General features: G+C 38.4%; 1 protein-coding gene across 1 annotated transcript in view; it reads left to right on the top strand.

The window, feature by feature from the left end:
- Positions 1-25,476, top strand: part of LOC115927613 — a 46,373-nt gene that overhangs the window by 7,718 nt on the left and 13,179 nt on the right. The window contains exons 5-10 of the mRNA XM_030993710.1: positions 2,815-3,012; positions 7,205-7,327; positions 8,440-8,634; positions 13,318-13,515; positions 20,428-20,546; positions 23,754-23,911. Coding sequence (XP_030849570.1) covers positions 2,815-3,012; positions 7,205-7,327; positions 8,440-8,634; positions 13,318-13,515; positions 20,428-20,546; positions 23,754-23,911 — 991 coding nt within the window. The remainder of the gene's footprint in view (positions 1-2,814; positions 3,013-7,204; positions 7,328-8,439; positions 8,635-13,317; positions 13,516-20,427; positions 20,547-23,753; positions 23,912-25,476) is intronic.

Here is a 25,476-nt window from a genome sequence, read left to right as displayed (position 1 = left end):
TTTTTCAGACTACTTTTCGCCCCCTAAACATCCTTGTTTTTCCTTGAAAATTTGCAATGACATTCCGAGATGCAATACGCAGGGCACCTCGTGGCCGGATTTTTTAAAGTAGTCAAGGGGGCCATTTAAGACGCCATTTTGTCCTTTAAATCTATTTTACATCACATGTTTCGATAGGATTATCATAGAAAAAAAGAGAGTAGTTTATAATAACAACCCTGAAATTCTCTTTCCAATGATACCATATACGCCAATAAAGAGACATAAAGAGAGAGAGAAGAAACAATTTAACTCCGGTCATAATACAGATCCTGTACGTTGTCCGCCCATGCATTACACGCATTGTCTATGGGGCAAATCGGGTTCACGCTTTTGACCCCTAGAACGATCTTGATTGCAATGACGAACATGCAACTAATCCCATTTGTTTTTGCACGCAGTGCTTGCGAGCCCTTTCTAGGTTCTTTCCCCTATCCCAATTTCTTTCAAACATCGCAGGCATAGTCACTACCATCCCATCAAGGTCACTATTGAGGCCTTTCTTTCGCCCTACCTGTCTCCAATATCACAGAAGCTAAAGACTTCGTACAAATTGCTCTGGATAGTCCGAGAGAAGCTCTTTCGTTTGACACGTAGAAACATGGCGTCATTGCACGCACATCGTTGTGACACGATTGCATTTCTAGTTCATAGTTGTTCCTCAGCTACAGTGTAATAGGAAGCGCAGGAATTGGACTTAAACTACCTTTAACAGTCACATGTTTGTACTTATCCTCAGATAGTCTAACTGTTGAAATACGCGGGCATTCGTTCAGTTTGGTGAGATGATAAATTTGAGGAAAGAATTGATGAGGCATATCATATTCTTTTAATTGCAATGACGAACCTTCGTCATTGCCTTGTTTTCGTTCACATTCTGCCCCATTAATATTCTCCTTTTCCTCCTTTTCCTGTTCCTTATCCTTATCGTCAGGAAATCGCATTCGTTTTGCACGTAGTGTTTGTTATTCCTGGTTCGGTGCTTTCATCATGTCCTTTTCCTTTCAAATTTCATAGGCATGGTCTCTAACATCTCATCAAGGTCACTACATTCTTTGATTTTCGAAATCACTCATGCATAACCGTCCAGGCGCCATTTTGTCCGTTTTTGGTCCATTTTAAGGCCTTTCTGTCTTCCTTCCTATCTCCACTATCCTAGATTCTACAAACTTCTAACAAATTCCTCTAGATAGTCTAATAGATGTTCTTTCATCTGCGACGTATGACCTGACCTTCAAAATGCCATCTTCGTACTCAAAATTCAAATCTGAAACTGACTCCGTCAAAAATCTCTCAAATTCTTGAAAAATGGACCCCTAAAAATCTAAAACTGCCATAACTTTCTCATATAAATTCCGTTTTGTGTTTAAATCTCACATTATCCTTATCTTATAATTGCACATAGCCATGCCAAATTTCATGCTCCAATGACTATGCAAAACATAAATAGCGCCCTCTAAAGTTCTGGGAATTGGCTTTCTTTCTGTGGCCGTATCTCCATAATGGCTTGGCAAACCCGTACCCTTTTTTGGATTTAGATACTTGAAGATATGCCCTTTCCAGCCTTATACAAAATTATATACCCTTACACTGACCAAATTTGAGAAAAATGCCCTCCAAATTTGCCATTTTCGAGAAAAATTCCAAAATAACTTCAACTTGCTTTAAAATGGCGATCTTTATACCTACATCAATGAAACTTGGCAGATATATGTATCCATATACGTGACAACTGTTTACCAAGTTTGGTAAAATTCAAATATGTCAGCGCAAAGTTATCGCCAAAAATGATGTATTTACTATGGATTACGTAATAGCGCGTTCAATGCGCGCAATACATTGCGCGCAGTTAACAATGGTGTCAAACTGACCGCAATGAAGAGCCCTTTCGGATGATACCAAGTATTATATATGTTCACACAGAAAATTGTGAGTAAATCGCATTTGAACAAAGATCACTACACGAATTCCGCCGAGTTTCCGCCCGAACCTAACACGTTTCGGCTATGACGTCATTTTTTCAGACTGCTTTTCGCCCCTTAAACGTCCTTTTTTTTCCTTGAAAATTTGCAGTGACATGCCGAGTTCCAATACGCAGGGCACCTCTTGGCCGGATTTTTGAAATTGGTCAAGGGGGCCATTCAAGACGCCATTTTGTCCTATACATCTATTTTACATCACGTGTTTCGATAGGATTATCATAGAAAAAAAGAGAGTGGTTTACAATAACAACCATGAAATTCTCTTTCTAATGATACCAAATACGGCCCATAAAGAGACGTAAAGAGAGAGAGAAAAAACAATTTAACTCCGGCCATAATACAGATCCTGCACGTTTTCCGCCCATTCATTACACGCATTGTCTATGGGGCATATCGGGTTCACGCTTTTGGCCCCCACAACGAACTTGATTGCAATGTCAAACATGCACCAAATCCCATTGGTTTGTGCACGCAGTGCTTGCGAGCCCTTTCTAGGTTCTTTCCCCTATCCCAATTTCTTTCAAACTTCGTAGGCATAGTACCATCCCATCAAGGTCACTGTTGATGCCTTTCTTTCGCCCTACCTATCTCCAATATCACAGAAGCTACAGACTTCATGCAAATTGCTCTGGATAGTCCGAGAGAAGCTCTTTCGTTTGACACGTAGACACACGGCGTCATTGCACGCACATCGTTCTGACACGATTGCATTTCTAGTTTTAATTTCTATTGTGTATCTTCATTGAACTGCTGAACTACATGAGTCCTCCACATTATTCTTTACCCAATACAGTGATCACTTGTGATAATCCTAGAGAAGGAACTAATACACTAGAAGTGCCTATTAGTGGACCATGGTACCTTTACAGTACTTATCCCTATACCTGCAAACCCGGATACACCGCCTCTCTTGATGATCTGGCGGTCGTGTGTGTTGAAGACAAAACAGGAAGCGCTGGAAAGTGGTCTAAAGATCCACCCACTTGCGAAGGTATGTATTGTGTTAAAGGCCCACTGCACTACTTGTAGCTACTTGCGTCCTCTATATGACAACCAATGCCTAATCGGTGACCATTGGTCCCCCATGATCCTCTTTTTCTTATGTTAACTGAGAGCTGAGTTGATGAGATAACCATCTGTCCAGTGACCTTGCAGGGCGGTCTAATCCCTCCTATAAATTATGTCAGATAAGCTTAAAAGCCAAGGTCCCATTCACATATGTTGTTCTCTGTGGGTATCTTGTTATTATTTTGTAATTCCACCTTTCTTTATGTTACTCTGTGTATTTATCAATTCAAAAGTTTGGATTTCTACCTTTCCTTATGTTATTCTGTTTCGTTACCCTTTTATCATTATTCTTCCTGTATTTCGTTAAGTTGTTCTGTATTGCTATCCTTTTATCACTTTCGCTTTCTGTCTTTCGCTATGCTACTCTGTGTTGATATCCTTTTATCTTGTTCACTTTCTGTCTTTTGCTATGTTACTCTGTTTTGTTATCGTTTTTGCTTTCTGTCTTTCGTTGTGTTACTCTGTGTTGATATCCTCTCTTTTTTCCTTCCCTGATATATTCTTTATATATAACGTGCTATCATTGTCTCTTTCTACTTCTTTATTGTGTTACTCTGTGTTGGTATCCTTTTATCATTTTTGCGTTCTGTCTTTCGCTATGTTGCTCTGTGTAGATATCCTTTTATCTTGTTCACTTTCTGTCTTTCGCTAAGCCACCCTGTGTTGATATCATTTTTACTTTCTGTCTTTCGTTCTGTTACTCTGTGTTGATATCCTCTCTTTTTTTCCTTCCCTGATATATTCTTTATATATAACATGCTATCATTTTCCCTTTCTAACTTTAGTTATGTTACTCTGTGTTGATATACATTCATAATTTTTCACTTTCTGTCTTTCGGTAGTTACTCTATGCTATTCGGGAGGTCCGTCAAACGGGAAAGACAGTGATTCTATTTTTCCCCATTTGTATCCATTTCGAATTGAAATTTTGTTTTTCGGCTATATCGTCATGGTTCACAAATGAATCCTTTGGTGACGTAGAGAAATAAAATGAACGTTGTCTCAATCCTCTTTTGTAGAGTCATTCCTTTGCGTGGAAGGACCTGCAAATGTAGCATAATTTCAACCCGTCTTCACGCTGCACAATTATTCATGTGTTTAGGCAGATCCCTGAGATTCCAGCCTAATAATTCATAGTTGTTCCTCAGCTACAGTGTAATAGGAAGCGCAGGAATTGGACTTAAACTACCTTTAACAGCCACATGTTGTGTACTTATCCTCAGATAGTCTAACTGTTGAAATACGCGGGCATTCGTTCAGTTTGGTGAGATGATAAATTTGAGGAAAGAATTGATGAGGCATATTCGTTTAATTTCATTTTCTATTGTGTATCTTCATTGAACTGCTGAACTATATGAGCCCTCCACATTATTCTTTACCCAATACAGCGATCACTTGTGATAAGCCTAGATAAGGTACTAATACACAAAAAATGCCTAGTGGACGAAGGAAGCATACAGAGGCTTTGTCATATCTTCCAACGCTCTCTTTCTCCATATCTCTCTTACCCTCTCCCTTTCTCTTTATCTCTCACACCCCTCCAATTTTATCATTATCTCTCCAGCCCCCTTCACTCTCTCTCTAACAAACACGCACACATGCACACACACACGCACACACACACACACACGCACACGCACCACGACACACTCCCTACAAATTCACATACATATACATAACTATAGTCATGTCACGGATGGCACAGTGCATTTGATAATAGAATATGACCTCTCATCGAATTCTTCAAATAAAAAATTGCGCCTTCGTGCTGGGGAAGGGCTTTAGATTGCGCCCCTGTAAGCTCGCAGGGCATATTCTCTCTGCCTGAGAGTTAGCAGATCTTTGCCTACAAGCTTGCAGCACTGTTGTAAGAATGCGAGCGAGTTTCGCAAGTCGATTTTTGCACTCTCGCGAGGCCTATACACTGTAAAAAAATAATAGTCGAAACAACTAAATAAAATTGAGGAAAAGAATTGCCTTATTTTTATTAAGTAAATATTACCTACGGCATCTTAAGTAGAATTTACTTATTTTGCTGAATAAATTTTTACTCAGTTAAATCGAGTTGCATTAACGTAAATAATTTAAGTATTGTAATCATTTTAGATAATTAAAAAAAAGCTATGATAGGATTACATATTGCACGATTTGGTACCCATCTAATCTAACAAGTAACATCCACTAATCATTCACTACTTCTATTTAAGATTAATCACTAATCACTAACACTACTTCTATTTAAGATTAAGATTCGACACATATTGAAAGGCTCCAAATTTTATATATACTTGATCGTAGCATCTTAAAAGGAAAATTGGTTGACAATTTCCTGAAATATCAAGTTTTAATTTGTTTTGAACTGGGTAACAATTAAAAATTGTCTTGTCTTTGCTTAGCCATGTTAAATGAATTAGTAAATGTTTTAAAGTCCTTAAATTTTCATTCAACCACACAACAGAATTGTTTTATTTAAAAAAGAGTTTAATTTGGTCTTAATGAATATTGATAAATTATGTAAATATTTCTATTACGCACTGCATCGGTCCTTACTTTAAAAAGATAAGAATAATCAACATTAATTGTTTGAGTAATACGTATAATTTCTGATTTTGAGTTAAAATTACTAAATTAATACAAGCTGAAATTACTTAAAGTTCTTATGTATTTGATTTTACTTAAATATTTCACGTATGTTCTACTAAATTGAAAGTTTGAGTTAGCAAGACTTAAATTTAGTGCGTAAGTGGCAAAACTAATGTTTTCAAGTAAATTCTACATGGAAAAAATACGTAAAAATTACCAATGAACAAATTATTTTGTACAGTGTAGGCGGGCCCCTGGGTGCTTATCTGACCGTAATTAAATGCCTAAAACCACTGAGCTTCCGGGGTCTCAGCCCCCTTGACCCCCCTCCCACAATTAGTGACCTTTAAATGTCACGAATAAGGTATCTAAATATGCTTATCGGACCATAATTTAATGCCTACCCCTGAGCTTTAGTGGGCTCCTTCCCTTGACCCCCGCCATGCAGTGCAAATTCCATGGACCCCGCTCCAAATCGCTACGCTCCACTAGCTACGCTCTACCTTTATCATTAATAGGGACTTTTAGATTGAGTGGACGAGAACACGACGAACGCCGACTGATCATGCGTGTCAACGTACTCAACTGCTCATGTTGACTACAATTAGAAATCTTTTAGATTGCACTCGACGATATACATACATGCAGATGACAAAGAAAGAGGACAAAATATACAGTTCCTCATTCTACCCTCAACAAATAGGCCATTTTCGTAATGTAACCAAATTTAATGCATAAGTGTTTGTGAAGTGCCTCGATACAAATTATTTCATTCACCTGTTAGGAATAATAGTATTTCAATAGTCAGAATGCAACTGCATATATTAAGTGTTGCTAGGTAGGCCAAGCCATCATGTTTGTCCAACCTGGCAACAACTTATGTATGCAGTTCGGATTCTATCTATTGAAATACTATTATTCTTATCAGGTGAATGAAATAATTTGTATTGAGGCACTACACAAAGACTTATGCATTAAATTTGGTTACATTGCGAAAATGGCCTATTGCTGTGGTAAAACATCCCTCCACTGCTATTTGTAAACAGGTGAATATGCATGTGACACCTGTTCTACACTTCTTTACATAATAGCAGGGAAGGGATGTTCCTTTGTCTACCTGAGGAACTGTATATTTTATGCGCACGCGGCATATACTAGTACCGGTACTAGATTTAGGAAAATCAAGGTTGACGCATTCTCGATCGCCGACTGAGACGACGTGAAGCATGCGCAGTGCCTTAAAATGACGTCACACGTTGCAGTCAAAGCTGTCAACGTGCAAATCTAAAAGTCCCTAATACTCCGCTTTGAAAAACGTTCCGCTCGACCTGCATGTTACATGTAGAAGTGATGGTGATGCATCTTTTTCTTCCCCCCTAAACGTTTATGCTCATTACACCAATCCTCCTGAAGGGTGAGCCTCTGGAATGTTTGCCCATCTCCCCCCCCCCCCCTCCAATTCTTAAACTGCCTCCAGCGCGTCTGAGTATTAGTAGTAGACGTAGTAATATTATTATCATTATTATTTTCAGACATCGATGAGTGCACGTCCGGAAAGGACTCCTGCGATCCTAACGCACAGTGTGACAACACGGAAGGAGGTTATGAGTGTGAATGCAATGACGGATTTGTAGGCAATGGAAAGTCCTGCACTGGTAAGTGTATCTGAACCCAATCCTCCTCTCTCCACCTTCTGCCCACATACCACACCTTTCTTTATGTTATTCTGTGTATTTATCAATTCAAAAGTTTGGATTTCTACCTTTCCTTATGTTATTCTGTTTCGTTACCCTTTTATCATTATTCTTCCTGTATTTCGTTAAGTTGTTCTGTATTGTTATCCTTTTATCACTTTCGCTTTCTGTCTTTCGCTATGTTACTCTGTGTTGTTATCCTTTTTGCTTTCTGTCTTTCGTTGTGTTACTCTATGTTGATATCCTCTCTTTTTTTCCTTCCCTGATATATTCTTTATATATAACATGCTATCATTGTCCCTTTTTAACTTTCGTTGCGTTACTCTGTGTAGGTATCCTTTCATAATTTGTTCACTTTCTGTCTTTCGCTATTTTACTCTGTTGTTCGGGAGGTCCGTCCAATGGGGAAGACATAGTGATTCTATTTCCCCCCATGTGTATTCATTTCGAATTGAAATGTTGTATTTCGCCTATCTTGTCATGGTTCACAAATGAATCCTGTAGTGACGTAAAGAAAAAAATGAACGTTGGTTCAATCCTCTTTTGTCGATTCATTCCTTTGCGTGGAAGGACCTGTACATGTAGCATATTTTTTAACCGTGTTCATGGTGCAAAATTATTTATGTGTTTGGGCAGATCCCTGAGAATTCAGCCTAATATTTCATAGTTACTTCTTACTTAAAGTGTAATAGGCACAGTGGCGTACGCAGGATTTTTTCAAGGGTGTGGGGGGGGGGGGTTAACATTTTTAAATCCCGCCGAAAATTTCGCACACATACAAACAAAATGGAGGGGAGGGTTCACCCCCCCCCCCCCATCCCATTGCGTACGCGCCTGAATAGGCATGGCAAGGATTGGACTTAAACTGCTTTTATAGCCACATACATGTAGTTGTACTTATCCTCAGAAAAGCTAATTGTTGTAATACGCGGGCATTCGTTCAGTATGGTGAGATGATAAATTTTAAGGAAAGAATTGATGAGGCATATTCTTTTAATTTTATTTTCTATTGTGTATCTTTATTGAACTGCTGAACTACATGAGCCCTCCACATTATTCTTTACCCAATACAGCGATCACTTGTGATAAGCCTGAAGAAGGAACTAATACAGAAGCAGTGCCTAGTGGACCAAGGGATCGTGACGAGGTTTTTACCTATTCCTGCATACCCGGCAACATCCTACTCTCTGGTGAACTTGAGACCGTCTGTACAGTAAACGTCGGCGCAAGCACTGGACAGTGGTCTAATGATGCACCCACTTGCACAGGTATGTATTGTGTTAAAAGCCAAGGTCCCATTCACATATGTCGTTCTCTGTTGGTATCTTTTAATCATTTTTTAATTCTACATTTATTTATGTTACTCTGTGTTGTTATGAATTCATCAGTTTTGCTTTCTACCTTTCCTTATGTTATTCTGTTTCGTTACCCTTTTATCACTATTATTCCTGTATTTCGTTAAGTTCTTCTGTGTTGTTATCCTTTTATTATGTTTACTTTCTGTCTTTTGCTATGTTACTCTGTGTTGTTATCGTTTTTGCTTTCTGTCTTTCGTTGTGTTACTCTGTGTTGATATCCTCTCTTTTTTCCTTCCCTGATATATTCTTTATATATACCGTCCTATCATTTTCTCTTTCTACCTTTCGTTGTGTTACTCTGTGTTGATATACTTTCATAATTTTTCACTTTCTGTCTTTCGGTAGTTACTCTATGCTATTCGGGAGGTCCGTCCAACGGGAAAGACAGTGATTCTATTTTTCCCCATTTGTATCCATTTCGAATTGAAATTTTGTTTTTCGGCTATATCGTCATGGTTCACAAATGAATCCTTTGGTGACGTAGAGAAATAAAATGAACGTTGTCTCAATCCTCTTTTGTAAAGTCATTCCTTTGCGTGGAAGGACCTGCAAATGTAGCATAATTTCAACCCGTCTTCACGCTGCACAATTATTCATGTGTTTAGGCAGATCCCTGAGATTCCAGCCTAATAATTGCAATGACGAACCTTCGTCATTGCCTTGTTTTCGTTCACATTCTGCCCCATTAATATTCTCCTTATCGTCCAAAAATCACATTCGTTTTGCACGTAGTGCTTGTGATTCCTAGTTAGGTACTTTCCTCAAGTCCTTTTCCTTTCAAATTTCGTAGGCATCGTCTCTAGCATCTCATCAAGGTCACCTACTCTTTCGATTTTCGAAATCACTCATGCATGACCGTCCAGGCGCCATTTTGTCCGTTTCTGGTCCATTTTAAGGCCTTTCTGTCTTCCTTCCTATCTCCACTATCCTAGATCCTACAAACTTTTAACAAATTCCTCTAGATAGTCTGAGAGATGTTCTTTCATCTGCGACGTATAACCTGACCTTCAAAATGCCATCTTCATAGTCAAAATTCAAATCTAAAACCGACTCCGTCAAAAATCTCTCAAGTTCTTAAAAAATGGACCCCTAAATAATCTAAAACTGCCATAACTTTCTCATATAAATTCCGTTTTGTATTTAAATCTCACAGTATCTTTATCTCATAATTGCAAATAGCCATGCCAAATTTCAGGCTCCAATGGTTTTGCACAACATAAATAGCGCCCTTTAAAGTTCTTGGAATTGGCTTTCTCTCTGTGGCCGTATCTCCATAATGGCTTGGCAAACCCGTACCCTTTTTTGGATTTAGATACTTGAAGATATGCCCTTTCCAGCCATATACAAAATTATATACCCTATCACTGACCAAATTTGAGAAAATTGCCCTCCAAATTCGCCATTTTCAAGAAAATTCCGAAATAACTTCAACTTGCTCTAAACCGGCGATCTTTATACCTACGTCGTTAAAACTTAGCAGACACATGTATCCACATACGTGACAACTGTCTGCCAAGTTTGGTAAATTTTAATAACGTCAGCGCAAAGTTATCGCCAAAAATGATGAATTTGCTATGCATTACGTAATAGCGCCTTAAATGCGTGCAGTACATTGCGTGCAGATGACAATGGTGTCAAACTGACCGCAATGAAGTGCCCTTTCGAATGATACCAAGTATGGTATATGTTTACACAGAAAATTGTGAGTAAATCGCATTTGAACAAGGGTCACTATACGAATTCCGCCCGATTATAACACTTATCGGCCATGACGTCATTTTTTCAGACTACTTTTCGCCCCCTAAACATCCTTGTTTTTCCTTGAAAATTTGCAATGACATTCCGAGATGCAATACGCAGGGCACCTCGTGGCCGGATTTTTTAAAGTAGTCAAGGGGGCCATTTAAGACGCCATTTTGTCCTTTAAATCTATTTTACATCACATGTTTCGATAGGATTATCATAGAAAAAAAGAGAGTAGTTTATAATAACAACCCTGAAATTCTCTTTCCAATGATACCATATACGCCAATAAAGAGACATAAAGAGAGAGAGAAGAAACAATTTAACTCCGGTCATAATACAGATCCTGTACGTTGTCCGCCCATGCATTACACGCATTGTCTATGGGGCAAATCGGGTTCACGCTTTTGACCCCTAGAACGATCTTGATTGCAATGACGAACATGCAACTAATCCCATTTGTTTTTGCACGCAGTGCTTGCGAGCCCTTTCTAGGTTCTTTCCCCTATCCCAATTTCTTTCAAACATCGCAGGCATAGTCACTACCATCCCATCAAGGTCACTATTGAGGCCTTTCTTTCGCCCTACCTGTCTCCAATATCACAGAAGCTAAAGACTTCGTACAAATTGCTCTGGATAGTCCGAGAGAAGCTCTTTCGTTTGACACGTAGAAACATGGCGTCATTGCACGCACATCGTTGTGACACGATTGCATTTCTAGTTCATAGTTGTTCCTCAGCTACAGTGTAATAGGAAGCGCAGGAATTGGACTTAAACTACCTTTAACAGTCACATGTTTGTACTTATCCTCAGATAGTCTAACTGTTGAAATACGCGGGCATTCGTTCAGTTTGGTGAGATGATAAATTTGAGGAAAGAATTGATGAGGCATATCATATTCTTTTAATTGCAATGACGAACCTTCGTCATTGCCTTGTTTTCGTTCACATTCTGCCCCATTAATATTCTCCTTTTCCTCCTTTTCCTGTTCCTTATCCTTATCGTCAGGAAATCGCATTCGTTTTGCACGTAGTGTTTGTTATTCCTGGTTCGGTGCTTTCATCATGTCCTTTTCCTTTCAAATTTCATAGGCATGGTCTCTAACATCTCATCAAGGTCACTACATTCTTTGATTTTCGAAATCACTCATGCATAACCGTCCAGGCGCCATTTTGTCCGTTTTTGGTCCATTTTAAGGCCTTTCTGTCTTCCTTCCTATCTCCACTATCCTAGATTCTACAAACTTCTAACAAATTCCTCTAGATAGTCTAATAGATGTTCTTTCATCTGCGACGTATGACCTGACCTTCAAAATGCCATCTTCGTACTCAAAATTCAAATCTGAAACTGACTCCGTCAAAAATCTCTCAAATTCTTGAAAAATGGACCCCTAAAAATCTAAAACTGCCATAACTTTCTCATATAAATTCCGTTTTGTGTTTAAATCTCACATTATCCTTATCTTATAATTGCACATAGCCATGCCAAATTTCATGCTCCAATGACTATGCAAAACATAAATAGCGCCCTCTAAAGTTCTGGGAATTGGCTTTCTTTCTGTGGCCGTATCTCCATAATGGCTTGGCAAACCCGTACCCTTTTTTGGATTTAGATACTTGAAGATATGCCCTTTCCAGCCTTATACAAAATTATATACCCTTACACTGACCAAATTTGAGAAAAATGCCCTCCAAATTTGCCATTTTCGAGAAAAATTCCAAAATAACTTCAACTTGCTTTAAAATGGCGATCTTTATACCTACATCAATGAAACTTGGCAGATATATGTATCCATATACGTGACAACTGTTTACCAAGTTTGGTAAAATTCAAATATGTCAGCGCAAAGTTATCGCCAAAAATGATGTATTTACTATGGATTACGTAATAGCGCGTTCAATGCGCGCAATACATTGCGCGCAGTTAACAATGGTGTCAAACTGACCGCAATGAAGAGCCCTTTCGGATGATACCAAGTATTATATATGTTCACACAGAAAATTGTGAGTAAATCGCATTTGAACAAAGATCACTACACGAATTCCGCCGAGTTTCCGCCCGAACCTAACACGTTTCGGCTATGACGTCATTTTTTCAGACTGCTTTTCGCCCCTTAAACGTCCTTTTTTTTCCTTGAAAATTTGCAGTGACATGCCGAGTTCCAATACGCAGGGCACCTCTTGGCCGGATTTTTGAAATTGGTCAAGGGGGCCATTCAAGACGCCATTTTGTCCTATACATCTATTTTACATCACGTGTTTCGATAGGATTATCATAGAAAAAAAGAGAGTGGTTTACAATAACAACCATGAAATTCTCTTTCTAATGATACCAAATACGGCCCATAAAGAGACGTAAAGAGAGAGAGAAAAAAACAATTTAACTCCGGCCATAATACAGATCCTGCACGTTTTCCGCCCATTCATTACACGCATTGTCTATGGGGCATATCGGGTTCACGCTTTTGGCCCCCACAACGAACTTGATTGCAATGTCAAACATGCACCAAATCCCATTGGTTTGTGCACGCAGTGCTTGCGAGCCCTTTCTAGGTTCTTTCCCCTATCCCAATTTCTTTCAAACTTCGTAGGCATAGTACCATCCCATCAAGGTCACTGTTGATGCCTTTCTTTCGCCCTACCTATCTCCAATATCACAGAAGCTACAGACTTCATGCAAATTGCTCTGGATAGTCCGAGAGAAGCTCTTTCGTTTGACACGTAGACACACGGCGTCATTGCACGCACATCGTTCTGACACGATTGCATTTCTAGTTTTAATTTCTATTGTGTATCTTCATTGAACTGCTGAACTACATGAGTCCTCCACATTATTCTTTACCCAATACAGTGATCACTTGTGATAATCCTAGAGAAGGAACTAATACACTAGAAGTGCCTATTAGTGGACCATGGTACCTTTACAGTACTTATCCCTATACCTGCAAACCCGGATACACCGCCTCTCTTGATGATCTGGCGGTCGTGTGTGTTGAAGACAAAACAGGAAGCGCTGGAAAGTGGTCTAAAGATCCACCCACTTGCGAAGGTATGTATTGTGTTAAAGGCCCACTGCACTACTTGTAGCTACTTGCGTCCTCTATATGACAACCAATGCCTAATCGGTGACCATTGGTCCCCCATGATCCTCTTTTTCTTATGTTAACTGAGAGCTGAGTTGATGAGATAACCATCTGTCCAGTGACCTTGCAGGGCGGTCTAATCCCTCCTATAAATTATGTCAGATAAGCTTAAAAGCCAAGGTCCCATTCACATATGTTGTTCTCTGTGGGTATCTTGTTATTATTTTGTAATTCCACCTTTCTTTATGTTACTCTGTGTATTTATCAATTCAAAAGTTTGGATTTCTACCTTTCCTTATGTTATTCTGTTTCGTTACCCTTTTATCATTATTCTTCCTGTATTTCGTTAAGTTGTTCTGTATTGCTATCCTTTTATCACTTTCGCTTTCTGTCTTTCGCTATGCTACTCTGTGTTGATATCCTTTTATCTTGTTCACTTTCTGTCTTTTGCTATGTTACTCTGTTTTGTTATCGTTTTTGCTTTCTGTCTTTCGTTGTGTTACTCTGTGTTGATATCCTCTCTTTTTTCCTTCCCTGATATATTCTTTATATATAACGTGCTATCATTGTCTCTTTCTACTTCTTTATTGTGTTACTCTGTGTTGGTATCCTTTTATCATTTTTGCGTTCTGTCTTTCGCTATGTTGCTCTGTGTAGATATCCTTTTATCTTGTTCACTTTCTGTCTTTCGCTAAGCCACCCTGTGTTGATATCATTTTTACTTTCTGTCTTTCGTTCTGTTACTCTGTGTTGATATCCTCTCTTTTTTTCCTTCCCTGATATATTCTTTATATATAACATGCTATCATTTTCCCTTTCTAACTTTAGTTATGTTACTCTGTGTTGATATACATTCATAATTTTTCACTTTCTGTCTTTCGGTAGTTACTCTATGCTATTCGGGAGGTCCGTCAAACGGGAAAGACAGTGATTCTATTTTTCCCCATTTGTATCCATTTCGAATTGAAATTTTGTTTTTCGGCTATATCGTCATGGTTCACAAATGAATCCTTTGGTGACGTAGAGAAATAAAATGAACGTTGTCTCAATCCTCTTTTGTAGAGTCATTCCTTTGCGTGGAAGGACCTGCAAATGTAGCATAATTTCAACCCGTCTTCACGCTGCACAATTATTCATGTGTTTAGGCAGATCCCTGAGATTCCAGCCTAATAATTCATAGTTGTTCCTCAGCTACAGTGTAATAGGAAGCGCAGGAATTGGACTTAAACTACCTTTAACAGCCACATGTTGTGTACTTATCCTCAGATAGTCTAACTGTTGAAATACGCGGGCATTCGTTCAGTTTGGTGAGATGATAAATTTGAGGAAAGAATTGATGAGGCATATTCGTTTAATTTCATTTTCTATTGTGTATCTTCATTGAACTGCTGAACTATATGAGCCCTCCACATTATTCTTTACCCAATACAGCGATCACTTGTGATAAGCCTAGATAAGGTACTAATACACAAAAAATGCCTAGTGGACGAAGGAAGCATACAGAGGCTTTGTCATATCTTCCAACGCTCTCTTTCTCCATATCTCTCTTACCCTCTCCTTTCTCTTTATCTCTCACACCCCTCCAATTTTATCATTATCTCTCCAGCCCCCTTCACTCTCTCTCTAACAAACACGCACACATGCACACACACACGCACACACACACACACACGCACACGCACCACGACACACTCCCTACAAATTCACATACATATACATAACTATAGTCATGTCACGGATGGCACAGTGCATTTGATAATAGAATATGACCTCTCATCGAATTCTTCAAATAAAAAATTGCGCCTTCGTGCTGGGGAAGGGCTTTAGATTGCGCCCCTGTAAGCTCGCAGGGCATATTCTCTCTGCCTGAGAGTTAGCAGATCTTTGCCTACAAGCTTGCAGCACTGTTGTAAGAATGCGAGCGAGTTTCGCAAGTCGATTTTTGCACTCTCGCGAGGCCTATACACTGTAAAAAAATAATAGTCGAAACAACTAAATAAAATTGAGGAAAAGAATTGCCTTATTTTTATTAAGTAAATATTACCTACGGCATCTTAAGTAGAATTTACTTATTTTGCTGAATAAATTTTTACTCAGTTAAATCGAGTTGCATTAACGTAAATAATTTAAGTATTGTAATCATTTTAGATAATTAAAAAAAAGCTATGATAGGATTACATATTGCACGATTTGGTACCCATCTAATCTAACAAGTAACATCCACTAATCATTCACTACTTCTATTTAAGATTAATCACTAATCACTAACACTACTTCTATTTAAGATTAAGATTCGACACATATTGAAAGGCTCCAAATTTTATATATACTTGATCGTAGCATCTTAAAAGGAAAATTGGTTGACAATTTCCTGAAATATCAAGTTTTAATTTGTTTTGAACTGGGTAACAATTAAAAATTGTCTTGTCTTTGCTTAGCCATGTTAAATGAATTAGTAAATGTTTTAAAGTCCTTAAATTTTCATTCAACCACACAAAAGAATGGTTTTATTTAAAAAAGAGTTTAATTTGGTCTTAATGAATATTCATAAATTATGTAAATATTTCTATTACGCACTGCATCGGTCCTTACTTTAAAAAGATAAGAATAATCAACATTAATTGTTTGAGTAATACGTATAATTTCTGACTTTGAGTTAAAATTACTAAATTAATACAAGCTGAAATTACTTAAAGTTCTTATGTATTTGATTTTACTTAAATATTTCACGTATGTTCTACTAAATTGAAAGTTTGAGTTAGCAAGACTTAAATTTAGTGCGTAAGTGGCAAAACTAATGTTTTCAAGTAAATTCTACATGGAAAAAATACGTAAAAATTACCAATGAACAAATTATTTTGTACAGTGTAGGCGGGCCCCTGGGTGCTTATCTGACCGTAATTAAATGCCTAAAACCACTGAGCTTCCGGGGTCTCAGCCCCCTTGACCCCCCTCCGTCAATTAGTGACCTTTAAATGTCACGAATAAGGTATCTAAATATGCTTATCGGACCATAATTTAATGCCTACCCCTGAGCTTTAGTGGGCTCCTTCCCTTGACCCCCGCCATGCAGTGCAAATTCCATGGACCCCGCTCCAAATCGCTACGCTCCACTCGCTACGCTCTACCTTTATCATTAATAGGGACTTTTAGATTGAGTGGACGAGAACACGACGAACGCCGACTGATCATGCGTGTCAACGTACTCAACTGCTCATGTTGACTACAATTAGAAATCTTTTAGATTGCACTCGACGACAGTGGCGTACGCAGGATTTTTTCAAGGGGGGGGGGGGGGTTCAAATCGGGCCCAAAATTTCGCAACGACTCAGCCAGCCGCTGAATAAGCGGGGGAGGGGGGGGGAGGGGGGGTAAGCGTACATTTTTTTTTTTTTAGAGTCCCAAAAAAATCGCAACGTCTCAGCCAGCCGCTGAATAAGCGGGGGGGGGGGGGGGGGGGGGGGGGGGGGGGGGGGGGGGGGGGGGGTAAGAGGACACTTTTTTTTTTTTTTTGGTCTAGAATTTTGAAAATTTGACATTTTGTACAGTTGGGGGGGGGGTAAGGTCACCTTTTTAAGGTCAACCATCGGCAATTTTTTTTTTTTTTTTTTTTTTTTTTTTTTATTTAAAAAAAAAAAAAAAAAAAAAAAAAAATCTCAAAAGGGGGGGGGGGGGGGGGGGGGGGGGGGGGGTTTTGCAAAAATAACATACATAAGACATACACATAAAAAAAACTCAAAGGGGGGGGGGGTTTAACCCCAAAACCACCCCCTGCGTACGCGCCTGCTCGACGATATACATACATGCAGATGACAAAGAAAGAGGACAAAATATACAGTTCCTCATTCTACCCTCAACAAATAGGCCATTTTCGTAATGTAACCAAATTTAATGCATAAGTGTTTGTGAAGTGCCTCGATACAAATTATTTCATTCACCTGTTAGGAATAATAGTATTTCAATAGTCAGAATGCAACTGCATATAGTGTTGCTAGGTAGGCCAAGCCATCATGTTTGTCCAACCTTGCAACAACTTATGTATGCAGTTCGGATTCTATCTATTGAAATACTATTATTCTTATCAAGTGAATGAAATAATTTGTATTGAGGCACTACACAAAGACTTATGCATTAAATTTGGTTACATTGCGAAAATGGCCTATTGCTGTGGTAAAACATCCCTCCACTGCTATTTGTAAACAGGTGAATATGCATGTGACACCTGTTCTACACTTCTTTACATAATAGCAGGGAAGGGATGTTCCTTTGTCTACCTGAGGAACTGTATATTTTATGCGCACGCGGCATATACTAGTACCGGTACTAGATTTAGGAAAATCAAGGTTGACGCATTCTCGATCGCCGACTGAGACGACGTGAAGCATGCGCAGTGCCTTAAAATGACGTCACACGTTGCAGTCAAAGCTGTCAACGTGCAAATCTAAAAGTCCCTAATACTCCGCTTTGAAAAACGTTCCGCTCGACCTGCATGTTACATGTAGAAGTGATGGTGATGCATCTTTTTCTTCCCCCCTAAACGTTTATGCTCATTACACCAATCCTCCTGAAGGGTGAGCCTCTGGAATGTTTGCCCATCTCCCCCCCCCCCCCCCTCCAATTCTTAAACTGCCTCCAGCGCGTCTGAGTATTAGTAGTAGACGTAGTAATATTATTATCATTATTATTTTCAGACATCGATGAGTGCACGTCCGGAAAGGACTCCTGCGATCCTAACGCACAATGTGACAACACGGAAGGAGGTTATGAGTGTGAATGCAATGACGGATTTGTAGGCAATGGAAAGTCCTGCACTGGTAAGTGTATCTGAACCCAATCATCCTCTCTCCACCTTCTGCCCACATACCACACCTTTCTTTATGTTATTCTGTGTATTTATCAATTCAAAAGTTTGGATTTCTACCTTTCCTTATGTTATTCTGTTTCGTTACCCTTTTATCATTATTCTTCCTGTATTTCGTTAAGTTGTTCTGTATTGTTATCCTTTTATCACTTTCGCTTTCTGTCTTTCGCTATGTTACTCTGTGTTGTTATCCTTTTTGCTTTCTGTCTTTCGTTGTGTTACTCTATGTTGATATCCTCTCTTTTTTTCCTTCCCTGATATATTCTTTATATATAACATGCTATCATTGTCCCTTTCTAACTTTCGTTGCGTTACTCTGTGTAGGTATCCTTTCATGATTTGTTCACTTTCTGTCTTTCGCTATTTTACTCTGTTGTTCGGGAGGTCCGTCCAATGGGGAAGACATAGTGATTCTATTTCCCCCCATGTGTATTCATTTCGAATTGAAATTTTGTATTTCGGCTATCTTGTCATGGTTCACAAATGAATCCTGTAGTGACGTAAAGAAAAAAATGAACGTTGGTTCAATCCTCTTTTGTCGATTCATTCCTTTGCGTGGAAGGACCTGTACATGTAGCATATTTTTTAACCGTGTTCATGGTGCAAAATTATTTATGTGTTTGGGCAGATCCCTGAGAATTCAGCCTAATATTTCATAGTTACTTCTTACTTAAAGTGTAATAGGCACAGTGGCGTACGCAGGATTTTTTCAAGGGTGTGGGGGGGGGGGTTAACATTTTTAAATCCCGCCGAAAATTTCGCACACATACAAACAAAATGGAGGGGAGGGTTCACCCCCCCCCCATCCCATTGCGTACGCGCCTGAATAGGCATGGCAAGGATTGGACTTAAAGTGCTTTTATAGCCACATACATGTAGTTGTACTTATCCTCAGAAAAGCTAATTGTTGTAATACGCGGGCATTCGTTCAGTATGGTGAGATGATAAATTTTAAGGAAAGAATTGATGAGGCATATTCTTTTAATTTTATTTTCTATTGTGTATCTTTATTGAACTGCTGAACTACATGAGCCCTCCACATTATTCTTTACCCAATACAGCGATCACTTGTGATAAGCCTGAAGAAGGAACTAATACAGAAGCAGTGCCTAGTGGACCAAGGGATCGTGACGAGGTTTTTACCTATTCCTGCATACCCGGCAACATCCTACTCTCTGGTGAACTTGAGACCGTCTGTACAGTAAACGTCGGCGCAAGCACTGGACAGTGGTCTAATGATGCACCCACTTGCACAGGTATGTATTGTGTTAAAAGCCAAGGTCCCATTCACATATGTCGTTCTCTGTTGGTATCTTTTAATCATTTTTTAATTCTACATTTATTTATGTTACTCTGTGTTGTTATGAATTCATCAGTTTTGCTTTCTACCTTTCCTTATGTTATTCTGTTTCGTTACCCTTTTATCACTATTATTCCTGTATTTCGTTAAGTTCTTCTGTGTTGTTATATTTTTATTATGTTCACTTTCTGTCTTTTGCTATGTTACTCTGTGTTGTTATCGTTTTTGCTTTCTGTCTTTCGTTCTGTTACTTTGTGTTGATATCCTCTCTTTTTTCCTTCCCTGATATATTCCTTATATATACCGTCCTATCATTTTCCCTTTCTAACATTCGTTATGTTACTCTTTGTTAATATACTTTTACCATTTTTCACTTTCTGTCTTTCGCTATGCTACTCTGCGTTCTTATCGTTTTTGTTTTCCGTCTTTCGTTGTGTTACTCTGTGTTTTCATGGTACACAATTTATATTCCTGTATTCGGGCAGATCCCTGAGAATTCAGCCTAATATTTCATAGTTGCTCCTTAGCTACAGTGTAATAGGAAGCGCAGGAGTTGGACTTAAACTACCTTTAAAACCAAATATTTGTACTTATCTACAGAAAGTCTAACTGTTGTAATACGCGGACCTTCGTTGACTTTGGTGATATTATAAATATGGGGAGAGAATTGACGAGTCATATTCTTTTCATTTTATTTTCTATTGCGCATCCCTATAGCGGAAAGAAGTTCAACCCAAGGAACTCCCCTCAGATGTCCAAGAGGCTTTGAACTTTTTGAAGGGAAATATTGCTTCCTCATAATAAGCAAGGCCGACATATGGGAAGTACAGGCACGGGTAAGTCGTTTACACCAACGCGGGAAAGGGGAGGCTTGGTTTAAAGGGATCCGGTAACTTTGTCTTAGATCCTTTAGAAATAATCCTTGATTTAGCTCATGCTGCAATGATAATTATAAACCTTTAGGTCAGTCAGGTACTCCATGACTTTTGCAAGCCGATCGCCTGTCTGATTATCAATATATTAATGATTGGAATTACAAATTTCGAAAACCGTTCGCCGAACGGTTTTCATAACACTAGTCTATTGGGGAAAACGAGTATGGTAAAACCTGTCACTCAAAGATTTTTACTTTTTTTTGCACTTCTTGATCATTTTGAAGCGCGATTTTTTTAGGGCTTCAATATTACACCATATCACAGACACTGGTAACATGTAGGACCGTGTATCTCAGATTTAACATTGTTAAACAATCCCTTTAATGTTTCGTTTACACACGATGCGGGTAAGGGGAGGCTTGGTTTAATGGTTTCCACTCCTCTATACCACACAGAGCTACGTGCACTTTCATATATTCGTTACAAACACATACAACCACGCACGCTCGCGTACACATGCACACACACACACACACGCACGCAAACGCGTACACACACACACACACACAATACATATATATATATATATATATATATACATATACATTTGCACAACACCCTCACCAACTCATACACAAAGGTCGTTTAAACACTTTTTCATTTTAAGGTTTACCTTAATATTTTTTTGTTGTTTTTTTTTTTTAGGCCGCCATCCTTGTCAAGCTTTGCTTATGATTGCGGTCTCCTGCACTTTTCCAACAGAATAGTTCGGTTAATACTTTAAATTTATGATTATATGTTATGGAAATATTAGGTTTCGTTATTATGTGTACATATATTATGTAAAAAAAACATTTTGACATGAAGAAATTATTGTTTATTTATGTTGTATTATACCTTACATTTATATGTTCTTTGTTATTCAGTTATATTTTATGTGGAAAAATGCAGAAATGAAATAAAATCCAAATTTTTTTTTTTCGTTTACACACGATGCGGGAAAGGGGAGGCTTGGTTTAATATTTCGTTTACACACGTGCGGGAAAGGGGAAGCTTGGTTTAATGTTTCGTTTACACACGATGCGGGAAAGGGGAGGCTTGGTTTAATGTTTCGTTTACACACGTGCGGGAAAGGGGAGGCTTGGTTTAATGTTTCGTTTACACACGATGCGGGAAAGGGGAGGCTTGGTTTAATGTTTCGTTTACACACGATGCGGGAAAGGGGAGGCTTGGTTTAATGTTTCGTTTACACACGATGCGGGAAAGGGGAGGCTTGGTTTAATATTTCGTTTACAGACCACGCGGGAAAGGGGAGGCTTGGTTTAATATTTCATTTACACACCACGCGGGAAAGGGGAACATGAAAACTGTATGATAAAACTTTTCTTCTTCCTTGTCTTTGGTGTTATATAAATATATGTATTATGAACATGCACTTTAAGAAAGGCTAGATTTCCGCTTGGAGTTCAAGAAAATACACAAAAGTAGAAGAAATAATGATGCTCTGTACACGAAGAAATTGTTATATGAAAATTGAATAAACATGCATATATTAATTGAATGCTCTGGGTCCTGCTTCGAAAGAGAATTAGCGATACATTACAATAAATTGATGTCAACCGTGTGTACTAAAGATTTGCGATCGATATGAATTGAAAGTCACTTGTAATCAATCGCATCTCTGTTATAGGACAGGGCCATGGATATCAATAGCATCAAATTACGACCCGAATGATGCAAACTGTCCCGTGCAATGTTTTATTTCAACGAAGTCGCTTACTGAGGTTCTTGCTTACATGTTTAATTGTGTGCGTCCATCTCGCGTTCCCCTTTGCGTCCAGCCGCGTATAGTTACGTAGGCCACGTAGGGCAGCGTACGCTCGGCGTAGTCGGTACGCAACACTTCGCAACTCTACGCATGGCCCGGTGTGGAAGGGGCTTAAAGGAAGAGTGATGGGCAGCTTAAAGGCTTGTTACAAAATGACGCGGTTTCTGTACATGTATGGCAATTGCGCACAACAAAGGTCCCGCGTGTATTCACTGAGCTCTGATGTGATATAAGATACAGAAACTAAATGTGAAACGTATTACACGTTATGTAATCATACAAAACCGCCGTGGTTTTGCCGCGTCATGTCTGTACGAGGCTCAACCAATTCTTGTATCGAATTTACCGTGCACAAAGGTTGTTGAATGTTCAGTGGTATGTGAATGAGCCTATGATTGAGTAATCGTAAATTCGAAACAATCTGAACTTGTTTAAACATAGCTCTTTTCTCGACATTTATGAAATCTAGTCAATAACCTTTATTGATTCATACAAAAACGCTCTCTTATTTTTAGTTGTCTGTATATTAAACATAGTAATAGCGTAAGCAATTCAGTGTGTGAGGTGATTCCGTCATACTAAGATACTCTGACTGATTGTTATTGTTAATAAAAAGTTAATTTATTTTGTTGTTGTTGATAAAAAGTTATTTTATTTTTGTTTGTTTGCATGTTGTTATTTCATTGTTTATTTGTTGGTAATGTCTTTCTTTTTGAACAAATTTATTTCATACATAAGCTAGAAATGCAAGAAATTCCGTTAGTGAGTTAAAATTGTTGTATATATGAGCGCTGTAAGTTATTGGTCTATCTCTCTCTCTATATATATATATATATAGATATATCTCTCTTTACCTATTTGCGTTATAACTCCTTGTTTCTTGCATTGCCAACAGCTTCATTCCCTGGCCTTTCATTCCTCTCTCGATCCTAATTGCCCCATCTTTGCTGACTCCACTTACACTCCTTCCACTACCCGCCTCTTCCCCCATCCTTGATATCAATGTGAGGGCCCTGTTTTAATAAAAGTTGTCATCAATAACTCTTAGTAGCTACTGAAATCGTGGCATTTGATTGGCTCAGGGCAAAATTTGAGATTGAAATTGAGCATTCCCCAAACCTCCTTTTCGTATCGGATATCCCATTAATCTCATTTGCTGAATCCATCTCTTACATATCATCTCTCTCTTCTGCTCATTACTCACTCTATCTGTCAACGGCATCCTCAGCATTCTTCTAGTAAACATATAATTCGCAGCTCCCCAAACGCTTTATAAGCTTAACCCTTTTATCCACATATAGTTTTTGGTAATAATATCAGATTCAAACATTACCTTCTAGAAATGCAAGGCCAAGAAGGGACAACTTGCAATACCTCGCTCCGAAGACAAAGCCGAAGTTCTACAAAGATATCACACAGAGAACCTCAGAAACGACGTGTGGATTGGACCCCAATGTCTTGTTGTCAGCAATGTCTTTACTGACTTTGAGTTAAACAGGTTTGTAAAACATGTACAGTGTAACTTGTATTCTATCTAACGTTACCCTATTCATAATTTTCGCAACGGGTGACTGAGCAAACTGGTTTTTAAACAGTGCCGTCTAATTGCCCTTGTGCAGGATGATGCACTGATTGTAATGGGTCAAGGATGATTATACACGTGTTACTTTGTTCTTAAATCATTTTAAATGTTGAATTCAGATTCATGCCTAAGCGAATCATGTGTATCTAAGCTTTCACAGGACCTTGTTATAACCTTAAATTATGTTTAGCCCACCAACTTCTTGTCTTGTAGCCCACTAACTTCTTGTCTTGTATAACTCAACATGATAACCTTAAATTATCTTTAGCCCACCAACTTCTTGTCTTGTATAAGTCAACAGGATAACCTTAAATTATCTTTAGCCCACCAACTTCTTGTCTTGTATAAGTCAGCAGGATAACCTTAAATTATCTTTAGCCCACCAACTAATTGTTATGTATAAGTCAACAGGATAACCTTAAATTATCTTTAGCCCACCAACTAATTGTCTTGTATAAGTCAACAGGGTAACCTTAAATTATCTTTAGCCCACCAACTAATTGTTATGTATAAGTCAACAGGATAACCTTAAATTATCTTTAGCCCACCAACTAATTGTCTTGTATAAGTCAACAGGATAACCTTAAATTATCTTTAGCCCACCAACTTCTTGTCTTGTATAAGTCAACAGGATAACCTTAAATTATCTTTAGCCATCCAACTTCTTGTCTTGTATAAGTCAGCAGGATAACCTTAAATTATCTTTAGCCCACCAACTTCTTGTCTTGTATAAGTCAACAGGATAACCTTAAATTATCTTTAGCCCACCAACTTCTTGTCTTGTATAAGTCAACAGGATAACCTTAAATTATCTTTAGCCCACCAACTTCTTGTCTTGTATAAGTCAGCAGGATAACCTTAAATTATCTTTAGCCCACCAACTAATTGTTATGTATAAGTCAACAGGATAACCTTAAATTATCTTTAGCCCACCAACTAATTGTCTTGTATAAGTCAACAGGATAACCTTAAATTATCTTTAGCCCACCAACTAATTGTTATGTATAAGTCAACAGGATAACCTTAAATTATCTTTAGCCCACCAACTAATTGTCTTGTATAAGTCAACAGGATAACCTTAAATTATCTTTAGCCCACCAACTTCTTGTCTTGTATAAGTCAACAGGATAACCTTAAATTATCTTTAGCCATCCAACTTCTTGTCTTGTATAAGTCAGCAGGATAACCTTAAATTATCTTTAGCCCACCAACTTCTTGTCTTGTATAAGTCAACAGGATAACCGTAAATTATCTTTAGCCCACCAACTTCTTGTCTTGTATAAGTCAGCAGGATAACCTTAAATTATCGTTAGCCCACCAACTTCTTGTCTTGTATAAGTCAGCAGGATAACCTTAAATTATCTTTAGCCCACCAACTTCTTGTCTTGTATAAGTCAACAGGATAACCTTAAATTATCTTTAGCCCGCCAACTTCTTGTCTTGTATAAGTCAGCAGGATAACCTTAAATTATCTTTAGCCC

The sequence above is a fragment of the Strongylocentrotus purpuratus genome, unplaced genomic scaffold (genome assembly GCF_000002235.5).
Source record: "Strongylocentrotus purpuratus isolate Spur 01 unplaced genomic scaffold, Spur_5.0 spur5_scaffold_20, whole genome shotgun sequence".
Lineage (NCBI taxonomy): Eukaryota > Metazoa > Echinodermata > Echinoidea > Camarodonta > Strongylocentrotidae > Strongylocentrotus > Strongylocentrotus purpuratus.
This window is presented reverse-complemented; position numbering and strand designations above follow the sequence as displayed.